The sequence below is a fragment of the Echiichthys vipera genome, assembly GCF_963691815.1.
Source record: "Echiichthys vipera genome assembly, chromosome: 2".
In the NCBI taxonomy this organism is placed as follows: domain Eukaryota; kingdom Metazoa; phylum Chordata; class Actinopteri; order Perciformes; family Trachinidae; genus Echiichthys; species Echiichthys vipera.
This window is the reverse complement of record NC_139827.1, coordinates 2,819,572-2,837,546: the sequence shown is the minus strand read 5'-3', so window position 1 is coordinate 2,837,546 and position 17,975 is coordinate 2,819,572. Positions and strand designations below refer to the sequence as shown.

Sequence of the window (17,975 nt, the reverse complement as noted above, 5' to 3'; positions counted from 1 at the left end):
GGCAGTTAATACAGCAGAATAGTAGAAACAAGCACAGCTAAGGTGATAGATTATGAAAATGATAATAATTATGGTGGCGAACATGATCAACGATGAGTAGTGGCAAAAGCAGCCACTACTCATAATCAAGGTAATCTTCAGGTTCACAGTTTGCGGATGATGTATATTATATCACTTCTATGTGGCAACTGATGTTGACCTGCTATCCCCCCGTGGACATCCCCTGCCCCCCATCCACAGCACTCTTAAAGAAGGGGCGGCCATGTAAGGGGTTAAATCACCAAGCTTTGCAGGATGCTCCTGACACACAAAAGGGAGAGAACAAAGAGGCAGGAGATCCTCACCCTGCCATGACGATAAAGAAATCCAATCGGTTCCACGTGTCCCCGAGGTAACTTCGCCGACCGAAGATTCCCAGGGCGAGCATCTTTATAACCATCTCCATGGCGAAGAAGATGTAGATGAATGCATCAAAAGCCTGACGGAGAGAGACACAGGGAGACAAGGTGTCAAGAATGGAAAAGGAAGAGAATGACATTCCTCAATGCCTTAGGCGCCACAAACAGCATCCATTCATCTCCATTGGAGAGAAACATAACAAAATAGAGCATCTACTGTTTAAACCTTAGCAGGTAGAAGTGAAACCAACCAACAGACTTTTAAAATACATCACGTTGTCATTTGGGTGAATCAAAACCTTCAGGAATTACTGTCTGATTTAAATGTGTGATTTAAGGGTTTAAACCTGATGGGATTGTTGGTGCAGGTCCCTTTATTTAAAATACAGAGTTTGAGGAAAGTAAATAAAAGTTTGGAGCAGCAAATGGAGGAAAAAACACACCACCTGCTGCTATGAATCTGCAGAAATATGCTGACGACAGAGTCAAAGCTGTCGACAACACAGTGTCATGGTGGAAATGTCATGTTTGCTTGACTCATCTTTATCAAATGGGCACTTGACATGAGCCGGTGACAAGATGTGAGTACTTGATCACGATAAGCTACCTAATAAATTGGACACTATCCTAAAAAGAAAGATGTATAGATCTTGGCATGGTCGTATTTAAGGCATCTATTGGAATTTAAAGTCCTGTCTCCTCCCTACCCGGCTCACAGAGTTTATGTGTGCAATAGAGCTGAAAGGATGACTGGATTAATCACTACCACTGCACTTTTTTTGTCAAGTTGATTAATCCAAATTTTTCCAAGCAAAAGTGACAAACACTCGCTCGTTCCAGCTTCTCAAATATGACGTTTTGAAGAAGGTCGTGTGACAGCAAAGCAAATACCTTTGGGTTTTGGTTGGTTGATGTAATCTGAAGAGGCCACCTTGGGTTTGGAAATATTTTAAGATGCATCTTGTACTATTTTCTGTCATTATTCGGACCAAACACTTGATCGATTAGTGGAGAAAATAATCCTCATTGATGACAACAATTGGTGGTTGCAGCCCATTAAACGCATTCATTGAAAAGCAAGGGCAAACGCAGCAAGTCCAGAAGGTGGAGATTCAGGGAGCACTCCCACTGTGCGTCCGTCCCGTGCCCCGTGCTTTAGGGTCCTTGTCCCCCCCTCCAGGCCCGTTTGTACTCACACTACCTGGGCCTCGGAGAATGCTTCTTGCTGCCTATACGTCATCACGCCGTAACACGTCACACGCATTGATGACGTCATGGCGATGCGTGGCTTTGTTTCCAGATCTTTCCGACTGTTTTTGAATCTTTTCATCGACCAAATCTGCAGTAAACACTCCACCTCCGCATCACACCAACGTGAACCTTTCACCGCCATTGTTTAAATGTCCGCGCATGGTCCCTCCTTCTTTTGTTTCGTTTTTCTCTATGTCCGAACTGGCTGCATAAAATGACGTAGGCCTCGTGCTCGTACACATGCACGTGCGCACGCTCGTGCTCGTACATGTGCAAACGTGCTTTACAAAAGTCCACCTCTCTCAAACGGGCCGTGGCCGGCAAGCGTGCTGCTCCTGGGCGTGGAGCGGTTGCACTCACACGTCAAATGAACTAGACTTTACCCGTAAAACCTGTTTGGGCACGGTACGGATGGACAGTGTGAGTGCGCCCTCAGATTCAGCCAATCAAAGACGCCCTGGGGATGACCCTGCAGTGTTTCCAGCACAGATTCAGAGAGTAGTGAAGGTAAACTGCGATCCTGTACTCCACCAGGTTTCAGTAACCCCATCCCCCATTTTGTTCCCAGCCCTGCCTCCCTCCCTCCCTCCCAGGCTTCTCTTAATCTCCATCCTCCCCCTTTCCCTCCACACCTCCCTGCAGATCTCTCTCTTCCATCTCTATTCCTAGAACCATTTTATTTATTGTCTTTCCCTGACAATTTAATATCTCCATCTCTCTCTCCAAACTACTCTCTACTCTCTATTAAACCCTCTCTTCCTTACCACCCTCCCCCTTCCCCCCCAGTTGAGCAGTTTGCCCTAAACGGTGGGGTAATGGAAAATAATTTGTTTGTACAGTAATCAGAGATAAGCTCCACGTCGACATCCCCCACCTCACTCCAAGCTTTAATCAAGCATCTAATTAAAAGAAGGGAGCAAAAAAAATAATACATAAATAGATCCAAATGAATCGAAAGATCTCAGCTCGCTAATGCGTGTTATTGCTGTCGTGAGCAAAAAGCCTTGATTAGCTGGTGTTGTATTCTGTGTAAACAGGGGGATTAGAGATGAACTGACGCGCTCGGTGTTGCCTGTAATTTGATTTTCAGAGGGAAGTACCGCCGGCACATGATCCGAGCCATTGATGTGGATCTCTGTTTTGTCAACTCGCTCAAACAGAAGCATCCTACTCAGCAGTCATAGAGGAGTGTAGAGACGCAGGACAGGCCTACTAATGCGGAGGAACGGTCAAAGTTTGCGACCTTGACCTATGTCGAAACCAAAAAGAGAAGAGGCGCTACCTCTGGTAAAGGCCGCCAAACCAAAGGGGATGGAAATGCTCCTCCCCTGACATTTCCACAGCCCACTTTCTTACACCCCTCGCTCTATTTAGCTTTTGATGCCGATCTTCCCGTCTCAGTTTGCTTTCACATCAATTTTTGTTGATTGCTAAAATGGTTTTTCTCAGATACAAATCCATCATTCATCACTTTGAGGTAGGATGTGGAAGGGGAGGAGAGGGAACGGTAGACATGCAGTTTTATTACTGAAGCCTTGTACTGCACATTAACCATAGATTTGGGTCCAAGCTTAAAAATACATGTGTGCGTGTACTTTGTGGTGAAAGAATCCATTTGCATGCAGTTTTCTTTTTGAGGGGCTTGTGATCGATTGTCTTACATTTTACTATTCGGTGAGATGTAAAACGCTGTTGTCTCTGCACAATAGCGTGTGATGTTTGTAGATTCTCACCCATCCGGGGCATAGGACAGCGAGAGGGAAGTCAAATGCAACTATAATTTCTGTTAGGTCTTCAAAGATGTTTCAACACCCGTCCTAGAGCCGTTAGAGGCGGATAAAGCCTCCGTGATGAGGCGTGAAGCGCCTTTAGGAAAATAAAAACGGCTATTTGAGTTGCCTCTACCTCTCCCAGAACAAACTAATGGCGCACTCACACTGTCCTTCTGTCCCGGGCCAAAACCGTCTTTTCAGCTAAAGCCTAGTGCGTTTAAGCAGTAGGAGTGCACCTGTTCCGCGCATAACAGCCGACAGCGGGCCGCAGAAAGAGGTGGGCTTTAGCGTTTGCACATGTACGAGCACGAGCATGCGCACGTGTACGAGCACGAGCACGAGCCCTACGGCAGTAGCGTTATGTCCGCCTGTTTGGAGATAGAAAAAAGAAGGACGGACCATGCGCGGACATTTAAAACAATGGCGGTGAAAGGTTCACGTTGGTGTGATGCGGAGGTGGAGTGTTTACTGCAGATTTGGTCGATGAAAAGATTCAAAAACAGTCGACAAGACGCACAAAAACTCTGAGGTCTACGGAAAGATTTGGAAACAAAGCCACGCATCGCCATGACGTCATCAATGCGTGTGACTTGTTACGGCGTGATGACGTATAGGCAGCAAGAAGCATTCGCCGAGGCCCAGGTAGTGTGAGTACAAACGGGGCTGGGGCGCGGGGGGAGAGGGAGGGGGGACAAGTACCCTAAAGCCCGGGTCGCGGTGCGGAAGGACAGTGTGAGTGCGCCCTAAGATGCTCAGAATCTGGAATTCACCGCCACATGTTTTTCTCAAGTCTTCCTTTGTTGCATCTCTCCCTCCGAGGTTAAACAGAAAGGACCGGGACATAAGTGAGACAAATGCAAAGACGATTAAGAGAACTGGATAAATCATTGGACGTTTCAAACAAACAAATAGTGCTTTGTCTTAGCTGTGGTTGGGTGCAGTGACATACTCGTGAGAGGAGATTACCAAATCCAATATGGATTCATCCTCTGGGGAACAATTTCATGGTAATCAAACCGACAGTATTGTATTTATTTCACACTGGACCATCAAGGGCAATGAAAAAGGAGCTTCATGAGGCCTTTGTTTTGGCTTTTGTAATGTTTTTGGGAGGTGGCTGCAAGTCTGAAGGGTGAAAAAGGGAATATGAGTCTGTTTGTGTTTGAGTGTGTGTGTGTGTGTGTGTGTGTGTGTGTGTGTGGGAAGTCAATTGCTACTATAATTTCTGTTGGGTCTTAAAAAGATGTTTCAACACACATCCTAGAGCCGTTAGAGGCGGATAAAGCCTCCGTGATGAGGCGTGAAGCGTCTTTAGGAAAATAAAACTATTTGAGTTCCCTCTACCTCTCACAAAACAAACTAAGGGCGCACTCACACTGTCCTTCCACACCACGACCCGGGCTTTAGGGTACTTGTCCCCCCTCCCTCTCCCCCCGCGCCCCAGACCCGTTTGTACTCACACTACCTGGGCCTCGCGCAAATGCTTCTTGCCTGTCCATACGTCATCACGCCGTAATACATCACACGCATTGATGATGTCATCGCGATGCGTGGCTTTGTTTCCAGATCTTTCCATAGACCTCGGAGTTTTTGTGCGTCTTGTCGACTGTTTTTCAATCTTTTCATCGACCAAATCTGCAGTAAACACTCCACCTCCGCATCACACCAACGTGAACCTTTCGCCGCCATTGTTTTAAATGTCCGCGCATGGTCCCTCCTTCTTTTTTCTATGTCCCAGCAGGAGCACAGGAAATGACGTCAGAACCGCCGTAGGCATCGTGCTCGTGCACGTGCAAACGTGCTCTACAAAAGCCCACCTCTCTCAGGCGGCCATGGACTGCCAGTTGGCCGCAGTTATGCGTGGAGCGGTTGCACTCACACTGGTCAAACGCACTAGGCTATAGCCAAAAAAACGGTGTTAGTGCACCCTTCTGATGTGCAGAATCTGAAATTCAATGCCATCTTTTCCTGTTCTATCCACACATCCGCCTTTCAAAGAACGTTTACTAGCTGACTAAACAACTAACCAAGCTTCTAGAGGTCTTTAAGTCCACATTTGTGAGCGCTTATAGATTCTGCTGGTGAGGCACCATTGAAATCACGGTATTGAACAACGGATTTTCTGAGAGGAGAGTATCGACCGCGGCGCTGTAGCAACCTACATCCATGCTGATATCGAATGGGGTCCGCAGATACTTGGAGGAGAAATTCTATTAGGCCCAACTCACCAGCCACCTCCCCCAGGGGGCCGAATCAATCCGCCGTGTGTGTTGGCTGTTATGTGATGAGTGTGGTGCCTTGTGTGTGTGTTCCTGTGAGAATGTGTGACGCCGGGGTGATTCAACAAGTGCTTCACACCGACAGGCTGAAGACATACGTGCACACGCTCGCGCACAGATGTTACACCCACTCGGGCCACCTTTTGACAAAAGTGAGAAGGGATTCTGTGACTGTGCCACATGACGAGGAAAGCTGCCGGGGTGCCGTGCGCGAGGAGTTATGCTCGCTGCACCATAAAGACCACATGCTAGCTGTGAGTCACCGCGAGGAGTTACAGGCTCTGCCACGGAAGGGAGAGCGCGAGAGGAGAGCGAGGCGAAGAAGGGCTGAGAAGAGAGAATACAGAGAGGGAGGGGGTGTGTTTGCGTGTGCTTGGTGTGTGTGTGTGTGTGTGTGTGTGTGTGTCTCAGTGTGTACCATGTTTCAACACAAGTTTGCAGGAATAAATGGATGCAAGTGCAGGAGCCCATTTGTTGGTCTGGTGTAGGGCTGTATTTGTATGTGTGTATGTGATATGTGTGCACATGTCGCAGTACATAGTACAATACTTTGTGTGCTTATACGAGGTTATTATGTCGCTTTTATAGAAACTATGTATGGCGGAGTGTAATTGCGCAGATTTGTTGATGCATGTTTACGCGTTTAAGTGCTTTTCCACAGCATAGATGTAAGCATGCGGCGTCTCGGATCAAACATACATGTTCCTCAGTAACTCAGTAAACTGTATCTATAGGGCGCTTCTTCACAAAGTGCATCGAAGAAGAGAAAAGCAATCCTCTGCAGCCACACCACTGCCTCCGTGACGCTGTAATGGTCTTTGTAAGGAAAGCCACATTCTTAAGATTAACAAAGGTTTGTTTTGGATCCTTTCCAGTCACGCTGGAGACGATGTGATTATCAGCCAGAGGGTGGTGTCAGTGTAAAATATCAATACAAAATAATGGAGTTAGATGTGGTTAATGTCCCTCGTCATTGTTTTTCAACCTTTATTGTTTCAAGGACACACACAACGCATTAGGCCGCGCGCCGGTTTGATACGATTTTCCTTCAGGGACCTCCCTTTGGAAACATTTTGGTTGTTAGATACAGTGTGAGGAACGTAGAGTTGTCAGCTACACTTGAGGGGATCGCCGTGGAGACGATGAATAGTCACTCTTAAGACGTTTACTCACATTGGACCCTTCTTCTTTAATAGTGGGAATAAACTACTCCGCATTTCCAGGGGGCCCACGGACCACATCATTACTTGTTAAATAAATAAAATAAAATAAAATAAAAACTCAGTTTCCAGCAGATGTGCAGCGGCCATTAACAACTGAGCTGTCGCCACCCAGGACAGGATGTCTCATTTCCCAAACTGTGTTTTTCTCATCTCTTCCTTTATTGCATCTCTCCCTCCACATTAAACAGAAAGGACCGGGACATAAGTGAGACAAATGCAAAGACAATTAAGAGAACTGGATAAATCATTGGATGGATACAACAAACAAATAGTGCTTTGTCTTAGCTGCGGTTGGGTGCAGTGACATACTCGTGAGAGGAGATTACCAAATCCAATATGGATTCATCCTCTGGGGAACAATTTCATGGTAATCAAACCGACAGTATTGTATTTATTTCACACTGGACCATCAAGAGCAATGAAAAAGGAGCTTCATGAGGCCTTTGTTTTGGCTTTTGTGATGTTTTTTGGGAGGTTGCCGCAAGTCTGAAGGGTGAAAAAAGGAACATATGTGTGTGTGTGTGTGTGTGTGTGTACCTGTAGTATTTGGCATCTGTCTGAGGAGCAGTCGATGTTCTCACAGGGCTGGTACATCCCCAGGGTCACGCAGTTCAGCAAGATCACCATCATACTCACACGTTCGAACCACGTAGAGGAGAAAAGACAGTTAAGGAGAAAGGCTCGTAGAGAGTGGAGACACAACAACAGGGGACAATCTTCATTTGTTAATTCATAATCATCTCAGCGATGGATGATGATGAGTAGGTGTGTCTGTGCTTGAATTCAATAATGATGAAGCAAATAAGGGCATTCAGAGTCTGTAGAGCTGCTTTAGTGCTGCAGATCTACAGGAGAGTGACACGTGCAGGAGCCAGAACTTGTATCATAACCATTTGAACTGTAAAGGCTGCAAACTGTTCGGTCTCAATGTGACACTCCACGTCTGGAGTTACTCTGCAGGGTCAGATACCGTCCTCGCACACACTCTGACATCCAAACCAAAGTGTTTCAAAACTCTATGACGGTCCCAAAGTCATTATTGTAAAGCTGCAGCGGCTGTAAAGTGCACTGATAGGTGAAACCCTGTAGGGTCCAATTCATTCACAAAATGTACGACTTTGACTTTTAGGGCCTGGCATCATTTCTTTGAGTGCAGGTAAAAGCAGTTATAGCAAAGGGCAAAGGATATATAGTTTGCAGTAGCAATGAAACACAACATGGGATGTTTACGGTGTGTACACTCCCCAGACACTCACACATGCTCCGCCCCCACACACAAAAAACAACTATTTTAGAGCTAAACAAGCTAGAAGCTAGGTACATTTCATACAATTGAATTCTACCATGAACCTAACATTGCACTGAGACCTGACCTGGTCTGAACAGATGTCAAGACAATATCCGTGTAGATGTTTTGAGAGCGCAGCATTAACAACACTTGTTTAGGGGAACGGTCAACAAAGCGTGCAGAACATGCAAAAGCAAGTAACGTGCCAGGAGAGGAGAGCGAGGCCAAGAAGGACTCAGAAGAGAGAATACAGAGAGGGAAGGAGGGTGTGTGTGTCTGTGTGTGTGTGTGTGTGTGTGCGTGTGTGTGTGTGTGTGTGTGTGACTCAGTGTGTACTTTATGTTTCAACACAAGTATGCAGGAATAAATGGTTGCAAGTGCAGGAGCACATTTGTTGGTCTGGTGTAGGGCTGTATTTGTATTTGTGTGTGCGATATGTGTGCACATGTCGCAGTACACAGCCGTCTTTGTGGGCTTATGAGGTTATTATGTTGCTTTTATAGAAAACATGTATGGCGGAGTATAATTGCGCAGATTTGTTGATGCATGTTTATGTGTGTAAGTGCTTTTCCACAGCATAGATGTATGCATGTGGCGTCTCTGATCTATTATATATGTTCCTCAGTAACTCAGTAAACACTTGTTTAGGGGAACGGTCAACAAAGCAAGCAGAACATGCAAAACCAAGTAACGTGGCAGAGAAAGAAATGACAGAAACAAAAGCAGCAGAGTGTGACGGAGGGGGATTCAGTATGCATTCACTGTGTGTTGAGGGACTGAGCGCACTGCTCGGCTATCAAGCGAGTGAAGCAGGTCGGCTGTATCCGCCCATGAGGTCCTATCCCTTCCTGAGGCTGTACAGCAGAGGCCTGCTGAACTGCTCCCCCCCCCCCCCCTGGCAGCTTACAACAAAACAGCCTGCAGGGCAAGAGCAAATGGGGGGAACCTCTTCCTTTCTGAGCACACTACACCGCAGGTTCGGAACAGACGGACGGTTCAATTCTCAACATGCTTCTCTTGATCTTGCATGAACCTTCCAGGAAAGAGATGGACTGGTAGATATCACAGCACGGATAAAGATAGGCTGCGAGTGGGCAAAACACATGCATGAACATACAGACAGCCGCGCACACACGCACACACGCACACAAACACACAAACACACAAACACCCACTCACCATCAACACACACCGGCCCAAAAGTGCTCATACGCAGATATGCACGTGCACAACCACACCAACATGTACAAAAACATAAACGCTCACACTCACCCACCCACACGTGAGCAAATACACATACACACACACGGAGACCAAACATTAAATACATGTGTGTCAGCTGATGGAGACCGTCTAAAGAATATGCAGCACTGCAGGGAGGCATGTTTCACATTGCTGTCCTTTCAAGGTAAGGAGGCAAGATTTGTCATCTAGCACTCGTTCGTCTGACCCCACTTGCTGTACCGGCGAACAACCATCGCACACAGCGGTTAATACACTGTAGGATTCCTTTTTAATTGGGTTATACCTTTTAAATATTGATTTAAAAAGCACTGGCTGCCAAGCTCTGGCAATTAAACACACAGTGAGGGGGGAAATTAGTCACATGCACACCTGAAATGAAGGCCTATCCCTCAAACAAAGGCCCGGTTCCCTCTGCAGCTGGACTAACTTGGCACTTGTCCGTTGAACGGGATTTCCGAGTTCCCGGTCAGAGTCATCTCTCAGGGCCCTGACCTCACAATCCAAAATGGAGGTGCCCAGCATGAACAGTAGTTAAATCAGGGGGAAAACATTACACATACATATTCTCCCTACTGTCTTATTTGTGTTCTGTTAAATCACCGCACACACAGTACTGTCCGTCTATCATCTGTGGGCATGTTGCTACAGTGAGCACAAAATACAGAACAATTAGCTGCTACTGCTAACAATGGCCTACCTGGCTACACCTGCCTACTTATCAATACTACCGAGTTTTACTCTGCCAAGTGCTTCACTCTGCCTTTATTAGAGCACTGACATCAGGGTTTTTTGGTTCAAATACAGTTTTGTCTGGCCATACAGTAGCCAGTTTGCTAGTGGTAGCAGGAGCGTACCTATGTTCCCCTTCTATGGTCCATGCTTTTCACAGAAAGGCTCCTATCTTTCCCCGGTCTGTTATCTTTTCCACAATCAGTGCAGAATTCCCCGGCAAATAGGCCTATGTAGACCCTAACACTTCCCCCTAGACCTGACCCTCACCCTGACCCTGACCGTAACCGCCAACACTGACAAAAGGCAGAGGGCAGAGGCTTCTGCGACCGGAGAACATAGGGATGACCCCGTGGTAGCCATGTTGCTAACGCTATGAACGAGTGAGCAATCTATCCAGTGACCGAATAGCCAGCCTGATTAGCTTGATCTGCCTGTTTGTATGAAACTCAACAGACATATATCGCCAGTTATCTACTGGTAGGGGGTGCGTACCTGTGTTCCTCTCCTATGTTCCCTGCTTTGTATCTTCTGTGCTTTTCACAGAAAGGGTCCTATGTTCCCCGGTCTGTTATCTTTTCCACAATCAGTGCCGAAATCCCCGGCAAATAGGCCTATATAGACCCTAACACTTCCCCCTAGACCTGACCCTCCCCCTGGACCCTAACCGTAACCTCTAACACTGACAAAAGGCCGAGGACAGAGGCTTCTGCGACCGGAGAACATAGGGATGACCCAGTGGTAGCCATGTTGCTAACGTTATGAACGAGTGAGCAATCTATCCAGTGACTGAATAGCCAGCCTGAGTAGCTTGATCTGCTTGTTTGTATGAAACTCAACAGACAGACAATATCAGCGTCTCCTATGTGACGTTTGTGTGTAATGCAGTGTTTCCTGTGTTGTTGATAACGTTATAGATAGTCTCCCTATCTGGTTGTCTTTGCAACAGCGGCAACAACAATTCAACTCGGGAGCGCTGTGTGGGTGGAATCCTATCTGTTAGCTGTTTAATATATAATTAAAATCCATTTTAGGTCCACCTACATCATTCCACAGGCAGGTTCATAATGAGTGCGTACAGATTTTTGCCACTTCAGCTAGATCCTGGCGCTAGCCCTTCCTAATGAGGACAAAGATATCATCTACAGGTGTCCCCCAGCTCCTGGTGAGGCCCTCCAGGCGGCCCCCTTTGAACACAGCGCCTAGAAAGCGCAGTCTTTCCAGGCAGATACACACCCTAATGGAAACAGCATGGCTGGATAAAAATGCTGGTCAGCGCTTTCTTATTTCCCCGAGTCTAAGTAATGATGACAGCCTCTGGGTTAACTCTATAAGGATTACCTCGGTTAGTTCCACCGCCAAATACGTTCTTTAAAAACAGCCAAAGTGCCCGGCTTTCCAGTTTAGCTCTTCTGCTGTCTATACATGAGCTGCCTTTAACAATGCGCAAGTGTCTGTCTGTCGCTCTCCACTTTGAAAAATGAGTCAATTAGTGTAGGTGCCTTGGAGGAGGCTCTGTATCCTCACAAAGACACACACACACACACACACACACACACACACACACAGAACATCAACACGGCGACTGGATGGAGAACGAGGTGAAATTCGAAGCACAAAGCTCTATTACTGACAGTAACGCGCTCCAAGATTAACTCAGAAATTGTTTTATATAACAGTTGCAGCTCCACCGTTCTTTAAACTTATGTTTCTGTACCAGGGAGGGATCGCAGAGTAAGGTAGTGTTTTCCATCATGCCCTGCCTCGCATTCATCCTGCGCCTGTCACCCACTACTGGAAGCAGCCGGGACACCTACGGTATTTTAGAGCGGCCCACGAGCGGCTCCATGACAAAAGCTGGAAGCACAGTGTGAATGATAGGGCTCTCTGAGTTTTTAGGGTGCTCCCTAATAGTTGTTTTTTGTTGTTATTAGCAAAGGTGAACTTCCAAAGCTTCCAAAAGAGAATTTAAGCAACGCTGGGACACGTAGACCATCCCATAAAATCAATATTAATCAAAATCTGAGAGTAAGGCAGGTGTTTTAAAGAAGTGAAATATAACAATTACTTTCACTATATGCCATTAAAAGAATATACCGTCCAATCCCAGTTTACCCTTACTCGAGGCAGGGCTCGAGAGTAACAGTAGCCAGGTTCTCGTGGTCAGTTCTTGAACCTTTGACGGTGAAAAGTGCGACTAACCCCAACATCACAAAAGAACGTGCAAAATTATTCAAATGGACAAAGCACAATGGGCCTCAATGATGTTTGGCTATTTCATGTCACATGTTCATCACTAGTCTGATGAATAACTGCAAAATGTCTTAATTACTCAAAATATAAGGTGGCTAAAACATTGTAGGGCTGCAACTAATGATAATCTTCATTATTGTTTCATCAACCAAGTCTACAAAATGTCAAACAATCTTGAAAAGTGGCCATCACAAGCTTTTAGGTCCTAAAATGTAGTTCCATCAACCCCAAAGATATTCATTTCACAGTGACTTACGGAGAAATGGAGCGATTTGAATGAATAAATTACATAAATATCTCACCTCACCTTTAACCTTTTAGCAGGGGACCCCAAACTTCCCTTTCCCGGGCCATATTAACCAGCTCTAACTGGGGGATCCTGAGGCGTTCCCAGGCCAGTGTGGAGATCTAATCTCTGCACCTGGTCCTGGGTCTTCCCCGAGGCCTCCTCCCAGCTGGACGTGCCTGGAACACCTCCCTAGGGAGGCGCCCAGGGTTCACCTTCACCTTTCAACGCAAAGGAGCAGCGGCTCTACTCCGAGTTCCTCACGGATGCTGAACTTCTCCCCCTCTCTCTAAGGGAGACTCCAGCCCCCCTCCTGAGGAAACACATTTTGGCCGCTTGTACCCGAACTCGTTCTTTGGATCCTGACCTGGACCTGGTTCTTTGGGTCATGACCCAGCTTTCATGACCACAGGTGAGGGTAGGAACCAGGACTGAGCGGTAGATCCAGAGCTTTGCCTTCCTCAGCTCTCTTTTGGTCACAACGGTGCGGTAGAGCGACTGCAGCTCCGCCCCCGCTGCTCCGATTCTCCGGCCAAACTCACGCTCCATCGTCCCCTCACTCGTGAACAAGATCCCGAGGTACTTGAACTCCTTCACTGGGGGTATGCATCTGTTAAATAAAATGCCTATTATATAACTCCCTATAAATAACTATTAAATAATATTCTGACCACTTTCAGCTCTAAAACGTTCCTCTGGCAACCCAAGGTTCACACCTGCAGAGTGCGGGTAGGACAGACGTCCATCCCATCCAAAGCTCCAGGAGCAGATTCAGTTACATCATACATGTCTGATAAAAATTCACTGGCTTCAGAGACCATTACCTAAAAAGATTTTGGAAGTGCCAAGTGCACGGGCATGACAGAGCTGGAGAGAGCTGGGAGGTTGAAAGTGTGTGGCAGCGGGGGATAAATGAATTCTTAATACCTCACTGCGTGGCGTCACTCTTTCCAACCCCTTCTCCATGACTCTCTCTCCCTTTTCTCTCCCTCTTCTCTCCCTTGTGTTCCCTCTCTTGTTTTTATTGTATCCAAAGAGGAACGCAGGAGGCAAACGACCTCCGGTTTCCATGGCAGCCAATGGACTAGCAAATGAAGTTCGTCATCACAAAGGGAGGCGAGGAGGATAGAGGGAGAGTCTGGGGGCTTTGGTGTCCTTAAGTTAGACACCCGTCCTGTCTGCAACGACATTTTAACCTCTGGTAATTAAACGATGATACAGGAGGAGCTCTATTCATGATTTAGGACAGGGACTCTGCATTCAGAAAATATGAGGATCCGCCCCCACAGAGGAAACAAAACAATGCACAGAAACCTCAAAGTCCTAGATTTAAACACTGTCTCAGTTACATTCATGTCTCATTCCGATACAACACAACCACTCTTCGTTTTCTCCTGGGACCCCACCGTGGTCTTGGGAACAGCCGTTTGAGAAGGCGTGCCAGAAAACCGAGCTGCCACATTTTACCCGAATGGAAACACGCCTTTACTGTGTTACTTGAGGGCGCACTCCCACTGTGCGTCCGTCCCGTGCCCCGTGCTTTAGGGTCCTTGTCCCCCCCTCCAGGCCCGTTTGTACTCACACTACCTGGGCCTCGGAGAATGCTTCTTGCTGCCTATACGTCATCACGCCGTAACACGTCACACGCATTGATGACGTCATGGCGATGCGTGGCTTTGTTTCCAGATCTTTCCGTAGACCTCAGAGTTTTTGTGCGTCTTGTCGACTGTTTTTGAATCTTTTCATCGACCAAATCTGCAGTAAACACTCCACCTCCGCATCACACCAACGTGAACCTTTCACCGCCATTGTTTTAAATGTCCGCGCGTGGTCCCTCCTTCTTTTTTTCTACGTCCCAACAGGCGCACAGGAAATGACCTCAGAGCAGCCGTAGGCCTCGTGCTCGTACACGTGCAAACAGTGGTGCTTCACAAAAGCCCACCTCTCCCAAACAGGCCGTGAACAGCAAGCGTACCGCTACTAGGCGCGGTACGCTTGCACCACACTGGTCAAACGAACTAGACTTTGGTCGTGAAACGTGCTTGGGCACGGTACGGATGGACCGTGTGAGTGGGCCCTCAGTGTAGAGTTTAACATTGGACAGGGTAATGCTAGCTTCCTTTCCCCATGTCTCTAAACACATCCGGCAAACCACTTCTACTTAACACACAAACATCATATTGATCTAGATTCTCATTCATAGAAAGAAGGCGCTCAGTGTTTCTCAAACTACTTTAAAGTAATGAAAAACTTGTCTCTTAATGGGATTTGAACCGGTGTAATCACGGTGAGCTGTTATTTGGAAGCAGGGATGTCACCTCTGGATTGCTTACTGAGCATTACCTGATCATTTATTTACTTTATTTTGAAAAGCAAACATTTGTCTTAAAGAGTAAACCTAATGTAATTGACTGTGCCGCTCTCAGCGCTCATTTATTCTAAGGACATTTAGTGCCTTTGCCTTTTCTCTCCGGCTCCTTTCTTCTGTATTTTCACATCCATCACACCTTCAGCTGCCCTCACGTTGCCGTCAATCTTTCAGTAGCTCACTCTCCTCGACGCTGCCTCCTCTCCCTCCTCTCCCTTCCCTCTATCCTCTCCTCCATCACTGTATAATGTTCAGAGAGGCTGCTACAGTAGGGATTGTTCTTTCCTAAGTTTTTGGTCAGGGGGTTCATCGATCCAGTGTAGCTGACTGGATGAAAAGGATGGGGTGTCCGTGTGTGTGTGTGTGTGTAAATGGTAAATGGACTTGTACTTATATAGCACCTTTCTAGTGTGTGGGGTGTGTGCGTGTGTGTGTGTATGTTGGACGGCAGCAAATGTCATGGGACATCACACGGCGATGCTTCACAGTGTCTCATGTCAGCTCCTCTTTTCCCTGAGCTGTCAGGTCAGAGGAGTGCGCGCACACTGAGGAACAGACACATGGCTGATAAAGGTTACGTGGATAATTGTCAGGATGACGGTAACAACAGAAGCCATTACTCGTTCTATGAATCTCCCATTGCTCATCGGCCCGCCGCCTTCTGGGCTTTGGAAACAGTCATTTCTGACGTTTCATCTCCGCTCTTGATTGGATTGAAGCTGATGTTTGGTTAACAGCGTGATACAAAGCTTTTAAACCATGAATCATTAACGCATTACCTCTGCAACATTAGTATAATTACTACTAACAAATGAGACTATCACTCACAAGATTGGCAGCCTCTACCTAGTCTGGCTTACGCTGACTGTGCGCTACAGTGAACCGCATCCTGCACAGTAGGTCTGTGCGGTCTCCATGCATCAGTCAGCATTTTAGGGTCTTGTATTGTAACGTGGTGTGTCGGTGGTTAGCACTGTCGCCTCACAGCGAGAGGGTTCCTGGTTTGAATCCCGGCTGTGGCCCTTCTGTGTGGAGTTTGCATGTTCTCCCCGTGTCTGCGTGGGTTTTCTCCGGGTTCTCCAGTTTCCTCCCACAATCCAAAGACGTGCAGGTGTTCGGTTCATTGATGACTCTAAATCACCCGTAGGTGTGAATGGTTGTCTGTCTCTGTTCGTCTCTATGTGTGCTGTGATAGACGGGCGTCCTGTCCAGGGTGGACCCCGCCTCACGCCTGATATCAGCTGGGATCGGCTCCAGCCCCCCCGAGACCCCATCAGGGAAAGATGAATGACATACCAATGGTTATACTACACAATGCATAGATAGAGATATAGACCATGATTCATTGCGTTAAACTGAAGCAGTGTTGTTGCGTACGTACAAATTGAAAGATGTGAATGGATGTAAACAGACGTGGGCTTGCTCTAGGCGGTGTAACGTTGTGCTAAAAGTCTGTGCAAGTTGAAAAGGTTTTCAAAACGAGGTTCTGGAAGTTGAACAACAGAAGGAATCTGTGTGGGACTCCTACGTTTAAAATCACTTACACCATCTCACAAACGTTTACACACGAGCTAGCTAGACGAGCCTCTCTCTGCCTCCACGCTGCATGTTGAAATGTGTGTCAACGAGCTGGAATTGTACTTGGGAATACGCTCGACTTTTACATGAACATGTTCGACGTTGCTGTTTACTGTAGTTTAAAACAGGGGTGAAAGAACGCTGGTGCGCTCCAGTATTCAGTACTTTCAGTGCCAGTGTGCAGTACAGGGAAGGGCGAACAGCAGCTGTCTGCCAAAAACCCACGTACAGCAACCCATCACGATCACATTTCCACATAAAAGAAGTAAAAAGTGTTCTTACTGCTGCTAAACTGTTTCAGTGTCAGTGTGTTTGTGCCCAGTGCAGAACTGTCAGTTTTACTTCTTGCTAGAGGGAATCCTCCCTCGCCCACACATGAAACAGCCCCTGTTTGGCCTATTTTGAATTAATTTATAAATGAATACATTTACTTAATCTACTAAATCAACTTCCATAAGAAACATCTCATCTCATCTTCAGCCTCTTATCCGGGGTCGGGTCTTGGGGGCAGCAGCTTTAGCAGGGGACCCCAAACTTCCCTTTCCCGGGCCACATTAACCAGCTCTAACTGGGGGATCCTGAGGCGTTCCCAGGCCAGTGTGGAGATCTAATCTCTCCACCTGGTCCTGGGTCTTCCCCGAGGCCTCCTCCCAGCTGGACGTGCCTGGAACACCTCCCTAGGGAGGCGCCCAGGGTTCATCCTTACCAGATGATCCCGAACCACCTCAACTGGCTCCTTTCAATGCAAAGGAGCAGCGGCTCGACTCCGAGTTCCTCACAGATGCTGAACTTCTGCCCCTCTCTCTAAGGGAGACTCCAGCCCCCCTCCTGAGGAAACACATTACGGCCGCTTGTACCCTCGTCCTCGTTCTTTGGGTCCTGACCCAGCTTTCATGAACACAGGTGAGGGTAGGAACCAGGACTGACCAGTAGATCCAGAGCTTTGCCTTCCTCAGCTCTCTTTTGGTCACAACGGTGCTGTAGAGCGACTGCAGCTCCGCCCCCGCTGCTCCGATTCTCCGGCCAAACTCACGCTCCATCGTCCCCTCACTCGTGAACAAGATCCTGAGGTCCTTGAACCCCTTCACATTTTTCTAAAAAATAAGCAGCATAACAATAAGCTAACATCATGTTGCCGGTTCAGCCCTGATAAAATTAAGCAAAAGATTTATTTAAACTGAAACAGCGATGCATTGAACACCCTGTTGTTTATTCAACTGTATGCACTGCCTTTTTAATACCACGCGTTTACATACAGTACATGTTGCTGCTGATAAGGTAACACCTCTGACACACCCACCACAG

The 17,975-nt window shown here is 47.1% G+C and overlaps 1 protein-coding gene across 1 annotated transcript in view; it reads right to left on the bottom strand.

The window, feature by feature from the left end:
• LOC310955259 (voltage-dependent T-type calcium channel subunit alpha-1I-like) overlaps positions 1 to 17,975 on the bottom strand; it is a gene marked incomplete at its 3' end in the record, with an annotated part of 214,196 nt that overhangs the window by 172,694 nt on the left and 23,527 nt on the right. Inside the window, exons 2-3 of the mRNA XM_083925060.1 lie at positions 7,461 to 7,571; positions 345 to 478 (exon numbers count right to left, since the gene is read on the bottom strand). Of these exons, the coding sequence (XP_083781186.1) occupies positions 345 to 478; positions 7,461 to 7,571 (245 nt within the window). The remainder of the gene's footprint in view (positions 1 to 344; positions 479 to 7,460; positions 7,572 to 17,975) is intronic.